The following is a 21160-nucleotide window of genomic DNA, read 5'->3' on the forward strand; positions in this document are numbered from 1 at the left end:
CCTATAGCCAGAATAAACCCTACGAGTCAGAGAGAAACCGACAACATCCGGACAACAGAAATGCCCAAGAAACGTCCGGAAGGCTTGATTCACGAGTGATTTGTGAAGTTATTAATTATCGATATTTTTATGAGATTTTAATTTCACTAAATTATAGTGCAAATTATCAGTTTGTATATATAAATAATAATTCTATTCTTTTTATTTTTTTAACTTGATAGAATATATAAATGAATCGTTCACCCATACAAATTATTTATTATATGCATACACATACATATATTTGATGAAATTTATATAAAAACAATTTTAATTTGATTAAAATGTTTTTTTTTTTTTAAATTCTGAGTAGTCACATTAAGAAGAACAATTTCCATTAAATTAAAATCATATATATGATATAAATAAATCATATTTTTTTCTTAACGTGATTATTCAGAATTAAAAAACGTTGTAATCAAATTAAAATTATTTTTATACAAATTCCATCAGATTTAAAGTTTCAGCAGCGGTTAATTTTCATCAGAGTTTAAATAATTATCTGTTTATTTCTGGCATTATAATTAAAAAGGAAGAAACGCAATAATCGATTAAATCAGATCGATTAAAAATCAGCGGAGCTGATAAAATATTTCTTGGACCTTTACATTGTTCGGGTGTAGCGGCGATAAATTCAGTAGTGATAATATGTGATCAAGTGAATGTGCGCCCTTTCGTCGTGTAATCAAACAGAAAGGAAAAATCCCTCTGTGAGCGTAACGGTAGGCCTCTAGTCGTGCGTTTGGTGAAGAATTCCAGCTGCCTTCGGGAACATTTATAGAACTGTAAAAACTGTAATCTCTCGTACGCTTATTGCTTTTGAAATACAATTTTTTCGATGCGTAGAGCCAGTATCATTCGAGCTCCTATCAATTTAGAACGTGTACAACAATTTTCATAAACGGCTAGTAAAAGAGAATTTATTACAGAAAAAAATCTCCGATGTTCCGAATGCAGTTAGATATCACCGAATCACGCGCGTCACGAAAAGTAAATAAGAGAAAAATAAAATGAAAACGTTTGTTTCGACCGAATTCGAAGCGGCGGCTCATACGTGGAAAGAGCAACTTCTGACCTCAAAGTCGCGGTTTTATGTCATCGTGATGATAACGAATTATACATAAGCTCGAAAGATAAATTTGAATAATATTGGAGAGAATTTAATCTATACGAAGAAATAAAATATAAAGAGTCATTTAAGAAATAATACGCCTTAAAAAATTGGGACATCTAGGGTGTTTAAAAAAAAATGCACGCCTAAAAAATAATGGAAAATTAAATGATCTAAAAAACTAAGTCATTTAAAATACGAAGAAAAATCATGATGCTTTTAGTTTGAAAATAATTCTTTTGATACGGTCGATTCTCGTGGAAAAATTGATTAATAAATTTTTAATTTTTAAAAACGCGACCTCTCCGCTCTTTTCGACGCGAACCGCCAGTTTCCACTCGTGCCGCACTTGAAAAACATCAACGATGTAAGAATAACGACTCTCGATATTCACACATACACATTCGCAAACGCGACAAAGAAACAAGGAGAAGCCAAGCGTTCACTGTACAATTATATTCTTTTACGTTATAACAATTGAGTAGACGGGTAGTATATTTTGCATTATCGATAACAACAGTAGCGTGTCACTTGTCTTAATCCCTAATTTTATATATCATTGGAGATAAGTAATATCCGCAAGAATAAAGATTATAATCAGCACTGCAGTGAAGTTACTATACATCTGTAGATAAGCGGTCCGCAAGGAGAATTCGAAAAACCGACACGATGTTCAATGTATTTAATGATCTTCTCGAAGGATGAAGAATATATGAATATATGGGGAATAAAAGAAAAAAAGGGCGATTGTAAGTTTCTTGAATCTTCTCCTCCAATTTCCTCTGCAAATGCAAGGTGCGTAAAGAAAGGGTGAAAGAAACGCAATTAGTAAAAAATGGAACACTAGAACTGATTTGTATTTATATATATATATATATATGTATATATATATACGATTTATTGTTGTTATTCGATATATTTTCTAAAAGATATAACAGCAATTGTACTATGTAGTAAAGTTCACTTACTAAGTAATCAAAATTTTGCAAGAAAAATAAATAATTTTCACACATCTATTTAAATATTATACATAATGGAAAGCAGGCGACAACTATTTGAGAAGAGAGAGTTCTTTCTCTAAAAAAAATATGTACAAAATATAAACAAAAATTATATGCTAATTGCGAGCTTGGAAATGCAAGAGATATCATTATGTTACACATATAATACATTCTCTTGTTACATATTAGGACAAAGCACGGAATCTATTGCATCCGTCACTATATTCGATCGACTGAGCAGTCCGTCGTCGAATTGACCATCGTCCGCGATTTTTTCTGGACCCTGAAGAGCTTTATCCTGTATAAAACGATTTACCAGCTTGGGATTTACATAAGACATAGTCAACCTGCAGCCCCAGGATAGAAGCGCCAAAGGCTGTAAGGATAGAGTAATAATTACCAAAGATTGTTAAATAACTAAATTTTCAAGAATAGTATATGTATATATTAATTAAGAAATGTGTTGAGAAGAATAAATGAACTTACTCATTTACAAATATATATAGAAATTAGAAAATTAAAAGTGAGTCAATAAGAAAAGTTGAAAAAAGATATTAAAGAGAAACTATTATTAAAATAGTTCTATACTTACACGGTCCTCATCCAGGTAACTGTATGGTGTGATAATATGTCGCCAGAGACACTTGTTAACAAGATTTCTCAAACGTTGTACTTCCAGCGGATTCGCGCATGGATGATATAACATGACGATCGCTCCATGCTGTTAATAAGATAAAATAGGATAAATATAAATAATACTTTGATAGCAAATTTAGATAATACAGTATGACGATATTACCTCAAGACTATGCAACCATCTCTGTTTCGGCACATATTTGTATTCTCCATAAACCGGCCACAAAGGTCTATGTGGGCCACTAAAAATCATATATGAATATTATTATTAACCTTACTAATGGCACTGATAAATAACAATAAAGAAAATATGATTTACTTACTAAAGAGGAATATCGTCATCATATTCGATTTTTTGATTCATACATTTGTGAACAGCCTAAAAAAATGTTTTAATTAAAATTCATATTACTAATAACTAATAACAAATTTTATTAGATGTACTAGTGCGTATTGGTGCATATTAAAAGCTGTCATATACAAAATAATAATACAAATAATTAAAACAGTAAAATGATTAATACCATAAATTATTACTATTGTTATTCATTACAAATAATGATAATTTGTGGTATTAATTATTTTATTATTTTAATTACTGTAAATTTGCATACAACAGTCTTCATTGTGCAGCAGTGTGTACTAGTGCATCCAACCAAATTTGTTATAAATAACATTAACAATACATTGATAACAGATATATATATCTGTTATCAATGTATTGTTAATGTTATTTATACAAATATATATATATCTGTTATCAATGCATTGTTAATGTTATTTATAACAAATTTGGTTGGATGCACTAGTGCACATTGCTGCACATTGAAGACTGTTGTATGCAAATTTACAGTAAGTAATTAAAATAATAAAATAATTAATATCACAAATTATCATTATTTGTAATGAATAACAATAGTAATAATTATATATATATATATATATAAAAGATATATAAAATATCTTACCTTGTACATCTTTGGAATTTTCTCACAATAGAGCCTTGGTATAAGCTTGCTTGGTATGATTTTATGACCATAACATGTATATTCAGCTGGAGTATGATCCCAATCGATAGTTAAGTTAGTCTGAAATTTAATCACTACTAAAATATACATGTAATAATTAAATTAAAAATACTTTGACACTTTTTCAATAAAGACAATCTATATGATTGAAGATGATAGTCACCTTAGCATCGTCACATTCTGGTGATACATGGCCCATGTACATATGAGGAAACTCTGTGATAGATTCATATTCATATAATTCATGTTCATTCTTTGGTAATATTTTAAGTGGTGGTGTTGGATCATCCGGCTTATTGGGCATCCAACGGCCTGGCCAAGGTATTTCATGCAATAACTCTGATCCGTATTCATATGATTGCTGAGTCTTTGGTAATACTTTAGGCGGTGGTGTCGGAATGTCAGGTCTATCAGGCATCCAACGTCCTGTCCAATTCTCAAGATCTTGGTCAATGTTTCTACGATTCTCCTTGTTATACTTGTAACCATGAAATAATTGTATTATCTGTTGCATAACATTCTTGTCTTGTTCCTCAAGTACATCATTATAATCTGCAAGACAATTGAGTAATCATGACAGAAAAATAATGTAATCTATTATTTAAAAAGAAATAAATTAACAAAATTTAAAAAAAATGAGAGAAAGAGCTTAGCATTTTTTAAGTGTAAGGATTAAATTATATATTAATGCTAAACATATTATTTTTATTGAAAAAGAGACGCTTTCCAGTTTTCAACAAATATTTATAATCGATTTTAAATTACAACATTTATTGAGACATTCATCAAAACGTGCTCGTTTGACAAGAAAGACGGTATGTCAAACGTGCACGTTGACATAGAAAGATATTTAGACAAACTGTCATTTCTTGTTCTAGGTTAGAAACGTCAAATGGTTGAAAACATGGATTTATTAAAAGTTTTTTTGCAATACCGATATAATCATGTTGTGGATGAGTGTCTACGAAGCTTGCTGTTACAAAAACGAAAATCACGTAACAGAAGACCAATCGAATCATCGTGTTTCGATCACCGCAAACGTCACGAAAAATACGTTTTACTTGTAGCAAAACATCTGTTTGCCATGCGCGAAGAAACGAGAAAGAGGCTGGAAAGTGCTTATCTTATTGTATGTATATTTAAAATTTATTATAGCTCTCAAGGACGATAATTCTCAAGAAAAGTATGTATGAAAAAGGTAAATTTACAAATCTATAAGATTACATATAATGGCATAACATATGCGAGTGATAAAATATTTATTTTAAGAACTTGAGAGCTAAAAAAGGGTGCTAAGAAATTATTTATTTGAATTTATTTAGAAATGATAAAGTGGACGCAATAATCTTTTGTTTAATACCTATACGACGGTATTTTATTTATTAGTATGAGATAATATGAAAGATAATAAATATTTTAGTTATTTAAAGCAATTTATGTTATTCACACAAAATTTATTTGATTTTTATTAAAAGTAATATACTTATTATGAATAAAATAATAAAAGAATTCATATTTAAATAAAAAATTAATATTGTACATTCGAGCAATTTCTTCATAAAAAGGTATTTAAAAATTTACAGTATTTATAGGAAAAAAATGCTATTGTAAGTGTGATAAGTAGGTTTGGACATTGTTGTGGCCAACGTAACGTAACGCTTCATCTCGTCATTAGCGTAGCGTGTGTTGTAATTTGATTAATTAACCCGGCGCATCGTTTGATAGTTGCATCAATGTTGCTTCCTGACAGTCTGCTCTTTCCGATAGTTGTTTCATTTAATTACGTTTGCCATTAAATAATGTCTATAAGATTATGTACATATTTAAAGCATATAATTTTTATTTTTATTCTGCCAATTAATTTTCAAACATAAAAAAGCTACATTAATTTCACGCAAAAATATTTATATTATATAGACTTATTATACGTACGTAGCTTTATTTTTTATAAAGCATATACGTATCACATTTTATACAAAGCTGTATAGAAAATAGAAACTTGTTTTTTTTTTTACTAGAAATATTTAATAGCTTTATATGATGTTAGAAAACACAAACAAGTTTCATATAAAATTTGATACGTATATGCTTTATAAAAAATAAAGCTACGCACGTATAATAATTCTATAAAATATAAATATTTTTGTATGAAATTAATGTAGCTTTTTTGTGTTTGAAAATTAATTGGCAGGATAAAAATTCATCATTCATCAATTAAAATCCCTTCAAAGATTATAAAAAGACATTAAAAGACGTATAATAATTCTATATAATATAAATATTATATAGAATTTTAGTAAGAAATATTCAATCAATTTATATTGCTTGATATAAATGTGGAATGTATATGTTTCGTATAACGTAATATTCATAATTGGTGCGAAAGTTTCGCTAGAACTGTAGCGTAGGTGTGCAGATTCATAGGAATGCAGCAGTTTAATATTTTCCGTCGGGCGTCAAAATTAAGCGGGAAAACATTCATTAATATAACTTACAAGAATATTACGAGTTGTCCGGCCTTCATAACGCATTGCGACTGCATTTATAAATGTCGCACATTATATTAATCGCCAGGCAGCGTAATAATGTTATTGCGCGTAGCCTCATTTTCGATATTCGAATGTTCATGAGAGAATGAAATTCACAACACTACCTACGCATATGCAGTTTAGCTGCAAATGAAATTGTGCGGAACGACCTTGGCGTTCGTAAAAACCGAGGTTGCAAAGTTTACGCATTTACGCAACAATGAGTTTTATTTACGTGCAATAAATAGACACACACGTTATTACACGATTAAACACGAGCAAAAGGTGTCCCATGAATACATAAATAAATCACATCTCCAAACAAGGAAGATTAAGTTTAAACTATTTTGAAAACTACGTTAAAAATAGTTTAGTACCTACACACTTAGCAACAAAATCTAAATTTTTTAATTATTAATAATTTGCAGAAAAATATTGTTATACCGTAATAACGAGGTAGTTAAATAGCTACATTATTTCTTTACGTCTTTATTTTTATAAAAAAAAGATGATAGAACTTTTTATACAGTTTAAAGAAATTTATTTGATATATGTACATGTTATTATACATATATTTAAAAACGTTTTATCATCTTTTTATATTTAAAATTCTTTGACAATTATTTTTGCAAGTTAGAACACCAGTTAGTAACTAATGTGGTGTGTACAGGAGAGAAATAACATTTTAATTGGTCCTCGTAGGGATATTTATCTCAAACGTGATACGAGCGAAGACGACGAAAGAAGGTGGCGGATAAAGGCAAGAAGAAAATATTCGGATGATAGCTCTCGAGGGATAAAGTTATTGAGTTGGTGCTTAACTCAAAGTACTTCCGATGTGCCACGCAGGAGCTATTATACGAACAACACTCTTTCTTCTCAAGACTTCAACAGTGGTGACCATCTGGAGGTTGGCGAACCCACCGGATAACCTGTCTGTATCCGAGGTAAGTGATGATTTTCGGCAAACGATGTATCGTTTAATGTATAAGAATAACATTGTGCTAGATCATCGCGATATCAGTTAAACGACATTATTACGAGATATTTTACTGCGTATAAAAAATTATTTTAATTAAACAAAAATAATTTAGAGAGCTCATATTTTAAAATTGTCTCTCTCTCTCTCTCTCTCTCCAAAAGTTTTCAATATAATATAAAATAGATGATTTATATAAAAAATATTGCATAAACATATATACGGTATTTTGAAGAATTCATGAATTGTATTTAATTATAAAAATAATTAATATAAAATATAATAAAAAATTGTGATGTATAACTTTGCTAAAATCTCTATAGCTCATTATTAGGTTTTTAATTAAATTCTGCGAGCTTTTTTTTTATACGGACATTCTGCAATAATGAAATAATACAGAAAATATTTTTTTGTTACTCCCATGTTATACGGATAATTACTTAGCTAGCCTGTATAATACCGGATTACCCTCTTTTCGATATACAATCTTATCAAGTGTTTATCAAGTAGTTAAAGAGGAGACTATTACGTAGGAGAGCGCATAAAATTTTTTTATTGATTATATTTTATCTAACTTTGGAAAAAAGTATCTCAAATTTTTTTTTAAATATTAATTCAAAATTTAAAAGATTTTTTGGAAAAGCGATTAAATATTAGATTTATAATATTGTAAGAAGATTATCGACTTTACATATTAAATCCACTGTATATATATATATATATATATATATATATATATATATATATATATATATATACTAATCAGGTTTAATACAATGTTTAGAGAGTTTTAAATTTGAGTAATCAATTGAAAAATATTTAATAATTTATTTATGATTTTTACACAAGTGGCTCAAATTTTCAATTTTTTAGCAATAGATTCTAATATTTAATCATAAATACCTTACAAACTTTAATTTTTACAATTTTTTTCTTTTCGAAAATTGAAAATTTCAACACCCTAAAATTAGAAATAAAATAATATTTTTCTCAAAACATGAAATAGCGTTATAAAATACGTTAACAGATAGCTTACAACTTTAATTATAAGTTTCTTAAAGTTATTACGCGATATATTTTGGAGATTAAAATTTTGTTTGATTGTGAATAATTACGAGAAATTAAAACTTTTTTCCTTGGGCTAAAAAAATAAAGAGTTAATTTTTATTAAACTGTATGTGTTATCGGGACCATTGAGCGATCAATCGATGTGTCGGTCGCGACACGCGTCAGCATCACTTTTTATCAGTGATACGACTACGTGGAGCGTAGATGGTGGAAGCAAAGTACGACTAAGCTGCCGGCAATACGCCCACCTGGAAGGTAAATGAAAGATCAGCCCGAGTACAAACACACAAACACACACACACACACCCACACACACACACACATACAGCCTGAGTGGCTATATCCGCGCTCGAGGGCCGACTGTCACCCAAAGTGATGATATCCCTGTACGTGCGTTCGCCCAGAAGAGTCAGAAAAAACAATGGAGATGGCCACTCGCGCGATTTTCGTTTTTAGAGACACCGTGTAAAGATTGTCGAGAAAGCTAAAAATAAAACTCCTAGAAAAAATTATTGTTACTTCTCTCTAAATGATATTATGTGTTTTTGTTCTGAAAAAAAGAGTTCTCTCTTTGTCTCGCGTGTAATCATATATTCTATTCTCGTAAATAGTGCCTTGATGGTGTTTCTGGCCTTGACATGTAGTATTTCGCCTCAGAAGCAGAGAAATTTTTCTGAAATATGGCACTTACTATGCTTTTCATGTTAATTTTCTACTTATGGGAATTACATAATATTTTAGTATCGAACTGACCTAAATATTCTCGATTAGATTTCTTGAAGCAAAAAAGATGAAAGGAAAAAAAGAGAAAGAAAGAAAGAAGAATTAATCTTTATAAATGCATAACTTTTATGTATACGTTCTCTTTTTTAAAAATATCAAGCATAGCTTTCACTAATTATTCTTAAGCCGCCTTACGTATCATTGTTTGTTAAATTTTGCAATTTACGTGTGCATAAACTGCTTTTATATAACAGATATAAATGCACGTGCATCGCACAAATAAAATCGTAAAATTCATGAAGCTGAAAAAAATTACTTTCTATTACATATATATTTCTGACGGAAAAAAGAAATCTTCAATAAATCAGTTCCTGCTACTTTACATCCACTCATTATTTTGATTAATTACTTTTATATATTATTTTTATTTTTAATCTGTACACACATATATTATTATTTTTTTCTTTGGATAATTTTATATAAATGATATAATAAATCACTTTTCGCAATAAAAGCAAAATTGGTGAAGTTACTAATGTAAAGTTTAACCTTTGGTTATAATAGTTTTTATAAAATGCAATCTTCAATTAAAGTTAAATTAAAATAAAATAAAATTATGGAAGTAAAATAATATTTATCAAACTCTCTTTTATTTTCGTCAACTCGTAATATTATTCTGATTATTCAACTAGTAAGTAATTTAATTAAAAAGGTCAGAAGAATATATCTGCTAAACTTTTTTAAACTATTTTATCTAATTTAAGAATCAAAATGACAGAAGAAGAAGAAGAATTCATCGTACAAATTAAACAAAGCGACAATGTAACTTTTATCTACCGACTTATCTTTGAAAGAATGCAAATGTGTGTGCTTTGAGCAACCCTCCGATATATCCGTTTTCTGTATGATCACATGCGGTTAGAGAGCAGAGTAAAGATGCATGCATCGACATCGAGCGATGGTGACGGGCAGCCAATATTGTCGAGGCAAGAGGGCAAACAACGTTCGAGTGTTTGCCCCTGGAAACTGTTAACGCTCTCCACGCAGAGTTTTAACCATGTTCGATCGACCGACGAATGTACGCGTAATTTATACGATGCATTGACGACAGAGAGACCGGGACAATCAACCGGAATAAATCCCCTATAAAATTTGAAAAATTGCGTTGCGTACGTGATAACATGAAGGATAGCTTCGCATGTGCACGATAAGCGGATCACGCGCGTGTACTTCGTCATTTTTATTTCTCCATTGTTGTGTAAGCTCCCTTAAGCGCGAGAGAATTTATTTGAGATACACGAGATACGCTGTGCGAGATGCATCCAAATAATTTGCCTCAAATTTATGATAAGCAGAATTTTGCGGAATTAATTCAAAAGAAGATACTTATCCGTGATGTGAATAGAAGCAATTAAAATTTAAATTCTAATATTATATCCATTACATTTTGCTTCATTTTTTTTCTAACTATTTTATACACGCGTATTCTTGTCACTTTTGATCTATATCTTTTTTTTTTAATTACTTTTTTAACGAATTAAAATAATCAAATTCTATTAAAACTTTTAAATTAAATGGAGAATAAGATTTTACTTGTCTATTGTCTCAATAGTGAGACTTATTTCTCAAAAGGTTACTTTTTTTTGTTAATGGCATATTACTCCAAAAAACATTATATATACACAAGAGTTTTATCTCCAAGGAAATTAATTCGAAATCAAAGGGAGGCTTAATTGATGATTAGTTCTGTTTCTTTTGAGAATCGATATATAATATTACCGAGTCTCGACCCTCTCTCGGGAATGTTCCCTTGTACGTGAGGTTTATCGTTAAGTGGTACATCGAGCTGTTGTAATGACAAAGCGACCTACACGTACGTACCTAATGAGATTAGGGGCGCATTCGGGCCCGTTGGCTTTCAAGATTTAGCTCTGACCAAGTCTTGCTTGGGTGTGCAGTATTGGTTTTTCGTGTACGCAGTCTGCGATGCGTAACTCCCGATATGAACACCCCCAGGCTCAGGCGGCTTGTCGTTTTTATGGATATAGCTTGTATTTCTCGCGGCGTTTATAACCCTGTAATATAGAACGAACTTTCAAAAGCGTGCGTACGAGCTGAATCCATCTTAAAACGTTCCAGTGTTCGAACGAGACTTTACCAGCCCCTAATAGGCTAAGAGAATGAGACCAATTCTGCGCGCGCGAAAGAAGAAAGAGTGAAAAGTGATTTATTTTAAATTTTATTAGAAAGCGACTTTACGATGTTTAAAAAATAAAATACAATGAATTAAAACAAATGTATGTGAAGATCATATTTGTGCAGCGGAAGTGCCTGAGGCATTCTGCATTTAAAAATTGTTTTCTTTTCTTTCCTTTATTATTTTATACAATACACGTATAAATAATACATATGTTTGCATTTTCTATTGCATCTTCTATTTGCAATTTCACATCCAACATTAATTTTAAATTTAATTTTAACATTTAAAAAAATTAATATTATGTTATTAGAGACAGAAATTGCTATATACACATATATATATATTTGTTTTTATTTGTTTGTTAAAACTGATTAAATTTAGAATTGACATTGCAACTTATTTAATATAATTAATAAAATTTTATCGAAAAGTGATAGCTACAATTTTTTTTAAATATTTACATTCCGAGAATTTGTCCAAGTAATGCGAGAAATACGTAATACTCGAATGGGTACGTCATGGAGACGCTTTTAAAGTAACAGGTGTTGCTGAAGTAAATATCACTCAAAAGTTATAAAGAGGGATTTCTATGAATTGCTAGGAATTTGATATATCTATGTGTATACGCGCGCGTGTATAGGAAAATACTTGTACTTAAGTAACTTGTAAAGAGCAAGGCAAAGAAACGATCTCTTATAAAAACTTGGAATATAGTTGTTATTTGTCCGAACAAATTATCTGTTTTTAATATTTTACGAGATTTATTTACAATTTACAAGACGTGTTTAATTGATTTTTGTATTATTTGTTATTTATCGTTGTATATTATCACTTTTTATTTATGTTTTTTTATTTACTATGGCATAAAATTAATAGCGTTATGGATGTGTTTAGTTAATTATTTTCGAAACTTAAGTTGTATAAATAAAATAAGTAGTAAATAATTTATGAAATTATTATTTCACTTCTCTTATTTAGTACAAACTTAATATACAATATATTTCAATTTTTTAGCTTTTACATTTTGTTTGCATGATATCTGTTGTGATAATATATAGATGAAATTTTCAGCATTGATTATACATATATTTAATAAATAGAATGATACTACAAAGATTTTATATGTAAAAATGATATAAATTGAGAGAATTTAAATCTAAATTATGTAATAAATTAATTTATAAAATGTTTTTATGAAAAAATAATTATGTAAATTTTATATATATACACAAATAATAATTTTCTCGTCAACCTTTTTCTATACAGACAGAGAGATTTTTAAAATTATAAAATGTTAGAAGAACGTGTCGTAATTGCGGCACCATAGAACTGAAAATTAAATTCGACGGATTAAAGTTGCTGTCGTTAAAGCAGCTATGCCCCCTTTTTAATCAGGTGTTTTACAGCGCGATTAATTGTACGGAATTAGATCTTTATATTGCAGATTTCATTACGTTCGCTCTTATTCCGTTTATTGCTTCGGTAACTCTAAAACGCCCAAAAACACGAGGATTTATTTCTCTATCCGCAGGACACGAGCGATCGATCTTGCCTTTTAAATTGTTTTACGCGTCGAATGAAAACTTGTTGCTCGAGGTCAGCATTACATATAGTATGTATTTGACATATAAAAATTGTGAAAATTGTTACTCTTGTAAAGTAGTATTTATGTAGGCGGAATAACGGAGATTAAAAAAAGCAAATTGTAAATTCATTTTTTTTCATTTATTTAAGTTCATATATACGCTATGCACAAAAATATGGAGAACACTTATACGTCAAAAAATGGACTATTTCCAAACCAATGCAACTCGGTGAAAAATCATCGTAGGAAAGTTTTAAAAAACAGCATATTGAAGTTTGAAGTTTCAACTTTAACGCATCATCGATAGTTTTTAAAAATTTTTGTATTTTCCTCATTGTATGCTTTAAAAAGGGATACATTGTTTTTTTCTTTAAAATTATGTATTTTTGAAACTCTGCAGCTTGATAAGAAAAATTCTCTCTTTGAATTTAAATCAAGTTTCATAAAGTACAACGTTTACCTATAAAATGCTTTTTTTAAAAATTTCCTACGACTTTTTTTTCACCAAATTACATGACTTTGAAACCAGTTTTACATTTTATTGAAAAAAAATATTTACCGCCAGCATACGCGCGCGCGCGCGCGCGTGTGTGTGTGTGTTTGTGTGTGTGTGTGTGCGTGCAAGCGCGAAATTGTGTATTACCTTCTCTCTGATCAATTACTGCTTGTAATCGATTTCGCCTGTTTATGCATCTCTGAATAAAATTTTGCGAAATTTCGTTCCAAATTTGTTTTAATATTTCTCCCAGCTTATCTAGATTTTGCGACTGTTCCTGGTAACGCCGAATTTGTCATTGGCGACGTCGAAATGAACGTTACGATCAGCGTTGTGTTATGCTAGTGCGAGTGCATAATTTGCAACGGTTTGGATATGGGGTGTACAGAGAAATAAAGTAAGAAGAGAAATTTCTGCAAAATGCAGGTTTAATTTCAAAGTCATGTAATTCGGTCAAAAAATATCGCAGGAAAGTTTTAAAAAAAAGTATTTTGTAGGTAAAACGTTGTACTTGAAATTTTACTTGAATTCATTGAGAAAATTTTTCTTGTCACGTTGCAGAGTTTCAAAAATACATAATTTTAAGAAACAAAATATTGTGTTCTTTTCTAAAGCATAGAATAAGGAAAATGCAAAAATTTTTTAAAACTATCGATAGTGCATTAAAGTTGAAATTTTAAGCTTCAAAATGCTTTTTTTTAAACTTTTCTATGATAATTTTTCAACGAGTTGCAACAGTTTGACAATAGCCCATTTTTTGACGTATAGAAAATGTTCCCTATTTTACGTAGTATTTATATATATATATATATAAATTTAAATAATTTTATTAATTATTAATGTGTTTAAAAAAGCAAGTTAAAGAGTACAATTAATTATTTTCTAACAAATTGTGTACAAAATTATTACTATTTTAATTGATTTTCATCGCACTTATCTTTTTGCCAAATGTAACTGTAAATTGCATCATCAAATGTAACTGTAAATTGCATCATCAAATGTATCACTTCATCACGAATCGTCATCATATTTAATGCATTTACAAAAAAAACATAAAGTTGTAACCGTTTTTCGCATATAATTATATGTATTTTTGAGCAAATCATGACAGTCGGATTATAAGATATATCGCGTAATCTACATATTGCGTTAATGAGGACTTTTACTACTTATAATAAAAATAGTTTATCAATTCTTCATTAAAAATTGCAACGAGATAAAAATTTTGTAGCGGAAAAAATAAATATATCAAAAAGAATTAATAAATAGTTTAATTTCGATCATATTTTTAAATTTGTATAAACTTTAATCCGAACAAAAATTAAAAATCCATCTGAATTTTTAAACTAATTTATTTACTTGACAGTTGAAAGACTACAAATTTGCTACACATATTTTCGCAAGCTGACATCTTGATGGATTAACAAGAGGTAAGAATTACATACGATTCGAAATTCACAATCCAATTATTTATTCATCATTATTCAGATTTTATATTTCATATTTTGCCGTATGTATCGTAAGCGGAAGCGTAAAATTCAATATGTCGCACGCATTTATTCGTCGTTTAGAAGATACTTATCGTCCTTAAAAAAAAAAAAAAAAAACGCGATCAACAAAGACTGCTATATTCTATCTTCTCAATCGATCTGGCACATCCGTGTATTTTAGTCCCCTCTATCCTGTCGCTGGCACACATGCCACGGGGATCTTCATCGGTTTCAGTTGCCACTTGTGACGGAGAGTTTCCGGAAGGGGTGTTTCTGGAAGCGTGCTATCGTCCGAGTAACGATCATCGTTTAACCCGCTCAAATCACGTTGGCTTAATATGTGAACCTGTAGTGGACAAGATGGAATAATTATTATCGTTTTTTCGCTTATCGAATATTGTAGCGAAAAAAAAAATTTTATATATCTCGATATTCTTCTAAGCATTTATAGATAATTAAAACTTTGACATATATATATATATATATATATATATATATGATTTTCTGCTTTACGTATATGTATATGTCAAATAATACATATTTAAACATTAATAAATAGTTTCTTCTAAAAGTAGAAAAATCATGCGAGACCAAAATTTTATTCGATATTCTGCAAATATTGACAAACAGTAGCCAATGCCGTAATTTTGATTTAATCTTTAGATATATTTCCGAGAGATGATTAATGATGCGGAGGAAAATGTGCTGCGAACAGTTATTCTAATAACATGCGTAAGCATTTGCTCGGGTCGTTTTGTAATTTACTACACCGTTGCGCTATAACATTTCCCGGATGAATAATCACATATGTAAATTAATGTGATTAATTAGAATCGGCCGGCAGACGAATTCTTATCATAGATGAATTGTAACCAGGGTACTAACTAGGTACGGATTAATTAATTTTCGATATTAATGGCTTAAACTTCTTGCCTAATCTCGCACGAATAGTATATACAACTCCAACACGCGTGTTTCGTAAATTCTTTTCAATTCCACTTTTACATGTTATTACATTCCAGCTTAATATTCTCGTTTTTTTCCAACAATGAGAGATAAAAAACATATACGCAAGAAACAATATGTATGTTATATATTTTTATGTTTTTAAACCATTGTGTGAACTGTGCCCACTCTTCACTATGTTTTTTATAAAAATTGAAAAAATATGTTGCGTTATATTGTTTATATTTTAATATATATATATTTTTCTTTCTAAAAAATAAAAAATGTACATACGTAGATAATAATAGCTTATATATAAACGTATATCTTTTCATCTATAAATGATGTAATAATTTAGGTCACGTTAGAACGATATAAAGTCGTTATTATAAAGCGAATGGTTATGATGAGTCTTAACCAGACAGAGGAGCGAAATTTGATTTACATTCTAGTGGTTCAGCGTGAGAGATGAAATATGATTCAATCATACGTACAACGTACCGTATATTTGATATGCAAGGTTAATATTACATAATCAAAGCTCTAGCATGTCAAGTCGAACGTACGAAGGGTAATTAAACGAAACTCTATTACACAACTGCAGCAGTAATGGACAATTATTTAGTATCGCGTTGTTGCGATCAGGCTAACTTATCGCGGTTACCACGGCGATGTTTATCTTCGGGGTGAGAAGTTTGTTGATCAATAAGCCGGTGAGCTGACGCGGTCGGCGCTAATTAAAGTTGTGTATACTTGCACAGTAGTCGACAACCACTTAGGCGACGGACGCACCTAACGCAGTAATACGCTACTTCACACTATACCCGGATTATCGATTGTCACGCGATCTTACCATGTAGTGAAGCAGTCGACAGGGATTGAACTTGCTCTGGCAGGCTTTCGGCTTGCAGTGCGATGCGGTTAGATATCTCGGATAATGTCCCTCGCCCAGATCTCTTATTTCGTACTGCGTCTCGCAGGTGCATTGCAGGGACTGCGAATAATCCATCTTTGCGTTAAATGATTTTCATTACTCTGTATGGCGATGTCGAGAGAGGTAGATCATTAATTGAGAGACTGGGATACGAATTTCTAAAATATGAGACAGATGCCATAAATTCCGATAAATTAATAATGTTCTTTAATGCTACGGAGCTCTTATGTCTATTATATATAATTAAAATTTTAAATCTTTGACAGATGATCCTCTTTTCCATAAAAAGCTTTGGACAAAACGACAATTTAAAAGCTCGCCATTTAGGACTTGCAAATATTTTGTGATTCCGCTAAGAACACTTTAATTAATTTAATAATAAATAATTATAAAACTTATTATTTTTATGTTATTCATGTATTCAAAAGCAATATGTATTTATCTTTATAAGAGAATTTTATAATTTATTTTTTTCGAAAAAATGTTTTAAATCTATTTCACAAACACTCTATATCCCATATCATATCTCACTAAATCGTGTACTAAAGGAGATTAATCTAGTCATACTTATTCCTTATCTTTTATCTCATATTGATAAGAAAGATTTATATTAAAATGTACATATAGAGTATGTTAGATTCATGTTATAAACTAGATTAGAATATTTGAAGTTTACGATTCAAAACACGCTAGCTTTTATTTTTCATAATTTTTTTAAAAGAAAACGCGTTTTTATGTCTATCTGAATAAAAAAAATTACCCTACATTTTCATCTAAAATTATAAGTGGGAAGCGTATGTAAAGTTCAATTAAATTTTCATCCACGTAGCGTCGAATATTATTTCTTATCACGAGCACGGAAATAGGACAGACAAAAATCACGATAATAGAATCATTTGTAATAAAATTAATTAACTGAAAAGACGCGCGAAGCAGTGCGACGTAGAGTTCACCGCACGTTACTCAATAGATTTTCTAACGAATTCATTTTTGACCTTTCAACTCCAATTAAATTTCACGAGATGATATATTTCCATATATATTTCAAACTCGTTGCTTTGTTTATGACTGTTGACAATTGTTTCATTGTCGCTTTGTGTATTAAAAAACAAAGTGCGTGAAATAAATGGATAACACAGCAGAAAAAAAAGGATGAATTCTCTCTCGCGTACTTTTTATACGATTGGAGTTGCATTTAACTGCTCGTTATATAGTAACTGTAATTGTATTGCCATAAAATATTAACACAATTTTTTTATAAAAAGAGATGCGTAAAAAGAGATATTTGAAGTGACAATTGTCATCCCGCGGGCTGACATTTAATATTATGATTCGCGGTATCACGATACGTACAAAAATGTTTGCTTAATAATAATTTAGATACTTATTGTTAGATAATTAGATGGATATTAATTTAGATTAATTTATATATGTATACAAAAAAATATTTGCTTAATAACATTAATTTAGAGTACTAATATTATCCATATATTAATTTTAATAAATTCTGAACACAAAAGTATGAAAGTACATACTTAAGTAATACTTTATTCACGAAAAAAAAATTTCTTATCAAGAAGTTTTTTTACATAGGCCATTTTTTACTTTTTAAATTATTATCAAATATTATACGCTTTAATAATGACAGTCAAGGGTTCTTCTGCGTTACATCACAGGCCTCATCGTGTAAATGATGAATTTATAATTCACTTGACAGAGACGCGACAGAGTCGTGTAAGACGTTACTTGCATAAAAGAGGGAGAAATTCTTGTAAATTATTCAAACCTACTCTCGTTACAAGACGTGGCTGTAGACCGACGTCCTCGGCGCTGGCGATCCGTTGAACCTGCTCGCCGAGTCCCTCGGGACGGAAGCTGCGTTTGTCCTCGTAAAAGAAAGTATTTCGATTGCTCGCGATGTCCTCGCGATCGTCCAGGAGAAACTCCGGCGCGACTACCTGCTCCTTCCACCGGCCGATCGACAGGACTTGTCCCGGACTCTTCGCCAGCAAACCATGGACCATTACCTGATTTTGTACATTCAAACGTTTTGCATAATTAAAATAATCAGATTGAAATTCTCAGTTATGTTATCGTAATAAGATAACATTATACAAAGTATCTCAGAAGTTACTGAAACTAGTCAGAGCTGTCATTGTTAAATGCTTATAAAGAGTAGGAAAGTAAAATAACTTCTAGAGAATACTTGAGAGTTTTATATATGGCCTAAAAACAATCGAGATATTTGTATCATTTAATAAAAATTTATATAAAAATGTCTTCTATTAAAAGATATTTTTTTGTTTTCCCTGCTCTCTATGTACGTTTAAAACTGCCGCTGATTAATTGCAATAATTTTCTGTGAAATATTCTGTAATACTTGATAAGACGTTTAAATTTTAATTTTATTAACACAAATGCAGATATTTTTTTTAAACCTTTTATTATAGAATAATTTTAATTTTAGTGATTGAATTGAATGGAATCAATTTTTCCTTGATTGAAATATCAAGAGTTAGGCCAAAGTGATAAAAAAATGGAAGAATGATAAAATTTAATCATTTTTTAGATAAATTTAAACAGATTATGTTTCTTAACAATTTTAATTCAAGATTTAATTTTTTTAAATTGATAAATATGAATATTAAAGAGATTTTAAATAAATGATAATTCCTTCAAAATGTTGTCGACGGAAAACTTGATTTTCAGTTTATCATAAAATCTGTCGTTTGTATTATGACTGCCACTTTCTGTCAAATTCGATGCAAAAGAAAAAAATAGGTATTTTCTAACTTTCTACATGTTGCTTTAAATTAAGTAATATATCAGAGATTTTTGTTCACATAAACGCAAATGTGGTACAACAAATGACAAAAGGGTAGACACACAGTATCTGCTAGCTTACACAAAGAATAAGGAGCTTCATCCTTCCCAGAACACGTCTCCCACGAGCCATCACAGTATACTGAGGACACGTCTCTACATCCGCTCCTTATATACGAAATTATGAAAATAATAGCACGACCCTATAGTCCGAGACGATAGGTGAGATCCCATTATATCTTGTCACCAAAAGATGCCATTAATGCCACTCGATATCCATTCGAGAGGATACGTGAATTTCAGCTGCCTTTGTTCGCGCCGCGTCCTTGTCTTTTGTCTCATTCTTTCTCGCGTGTCTATTCATATCCATAAATAAAAGTACTTTTTCCTTAGGACTGCGAGAGAATCGGATTTTTTCGACCCTATCACTAAGACGGGATCGCGGCATGTAAAGGTGTTCGTCAATTTTATTTGGAATATTTGTCTCGACTGACGTTACGTAGTAAACTTGACTAGTAGATACCCATAAAACTCCAATTTCGTTGTTTACTGTCGTGATGTAAAACGACGGGCACCATCGAATTGACAAATACATCCGAGAGCACGAGTCAGCGCGAGGAAATGACTCGCGAAATAAAATTTATTTGCAGTTTTCAAGCAGACCAAGTTACGCTAAGCTTGGTAAAACATTCAAGAAAAAAAGAATTATATTTAGTCGCATATACAGTTTTGATCTTAGTATTAGACGTAGATAAAAGTATTAGGCACCATAAATTTTCTATATTTCTTATTTTGTTATTAATAATATATAATACTAAAAAGATTAAAACATTTTTAAAAAATATCGATTAAAGCTGAAGTTTCAAGCTTTAAAATGTTTTCTTAATTTTTTAGCCGCGATAATTTTTCGCCGTAATTTTTCGAGTATCAGCAAAATGTCTGAAAAACACAGATATTTGTTTTGTATATTAAAAAAGAACATTGTTTTGTTTCTTAAAATTTTATTTTTGACACTCTGCAGCTCGGTACAAAAATTTCTCTTAAAAAATTTAAATCAAGTTCCATAAACTGCAACATTTTGTCTGTAAAATGCTTTTTTTTAAATTTTTCGAGATACATAATTTTGAAACTACATAAATCTGTGTTTTTCAGACACGTTGTCAATACTTAGCGAAAAATTAAACATTTTAAAGCTTGAAATTTCAGCTTTAAAGTACTATCGATAGTTTTAAAAAAATTTTTAGTTTTTTTAATATTTATATGCTATTAATAAAATAAAAAATACGGAAAATTTAAGGGTGCCTAATACTTTTAATCAAGTAATTAAATATTTTGTCATATATGATAAAATATCCGAAATTTGGCACAATTATATATGCCCATATATAATCGTACTAAATTTTGGATCTAATTACATGTGGTTAAATATGATTATTATATATAATTTTTAAAATCATAATTCTATACATAAGTCTATTTTTTTCAAGCAGTTCAAAATTGTTATTGCGGAAGATTTGTCTCGAGTATTAATTTAGTATGTCATGTATACGACATGAATTAAAATTGTTACATAA

General features: G+C 30.0%; 2 protein-coding genes across 2 annotated transcripts; both read right to left on the reverse strand.

The window, feature by feature from the left end:
- Positions 1 to 2260: 2260 nt before the first annotated feature.
- LOC140664243 (uncharacterized) lies at positions 2261 to 4911 on the reverse strand. The gene is made up of 7 exons (XM_072889190.1): positions 4750 to 4911; positions 3979 to 4367; positions 3756 to 3875; positions 3111 to 3166; positions 2951 to 3029; positions 2744 to 2872; positions 2261 to 2527 (listed from the first exon to the last, which is right to left on the reverse strand). Exons 1-7 carry the CDS (start codon positions 4832 to 4834, stop codon positions 2330 to 2332), a joined length of 1056 nt encoding a protein of 351 aa, XP_072745291.1. The 5' UTR covers positions 4835 to 4911; the 3' UTR covers positions 2261 to 2329.
- A 9856-nt stretch (positions 4912 to 14767) lies between these two features.
- Positions 14768 to 19746, reverse strand: LOC140663990 (prothoracicotropic hormone). Its single transcript, XM_072888629.1, has 4 exons — positions 19669 to 19746; positions 18554 to 18790; positions 16683 to 16823; positions 14768 to 15230 (listed from the first exon to the last, which is right to left on the reverse strand). Exons 1-4 carry the CDS (start codon positions 19717 to 19719, stop codon positions 15072 to 15074), a joined length of 588 nt encoding a protein of 195 aa, XP_072744730.1. The 5' UTR covers positions 19720 to 19746; the 3' UTR covers positions 14768 to 15071.
- Between the last annotated feature and the right edge of the window lie 1414 nt (positions 19747 to 21160).

The sequence above is a fragment of the Anoplolepis gracilipes genome, chromosome 3 (assembly GCF_047496725.1).
Source record: "Anoplolepis gracilipes chromosome 3, ASM4749672v1, whole genome shotgun sequence".
NCBI lineage: Eukaryota > Metazoa > Arthropoda > Insecta > Hymenoptera > Formicidae > Anoplolepis > Anoplolepis gracilipes.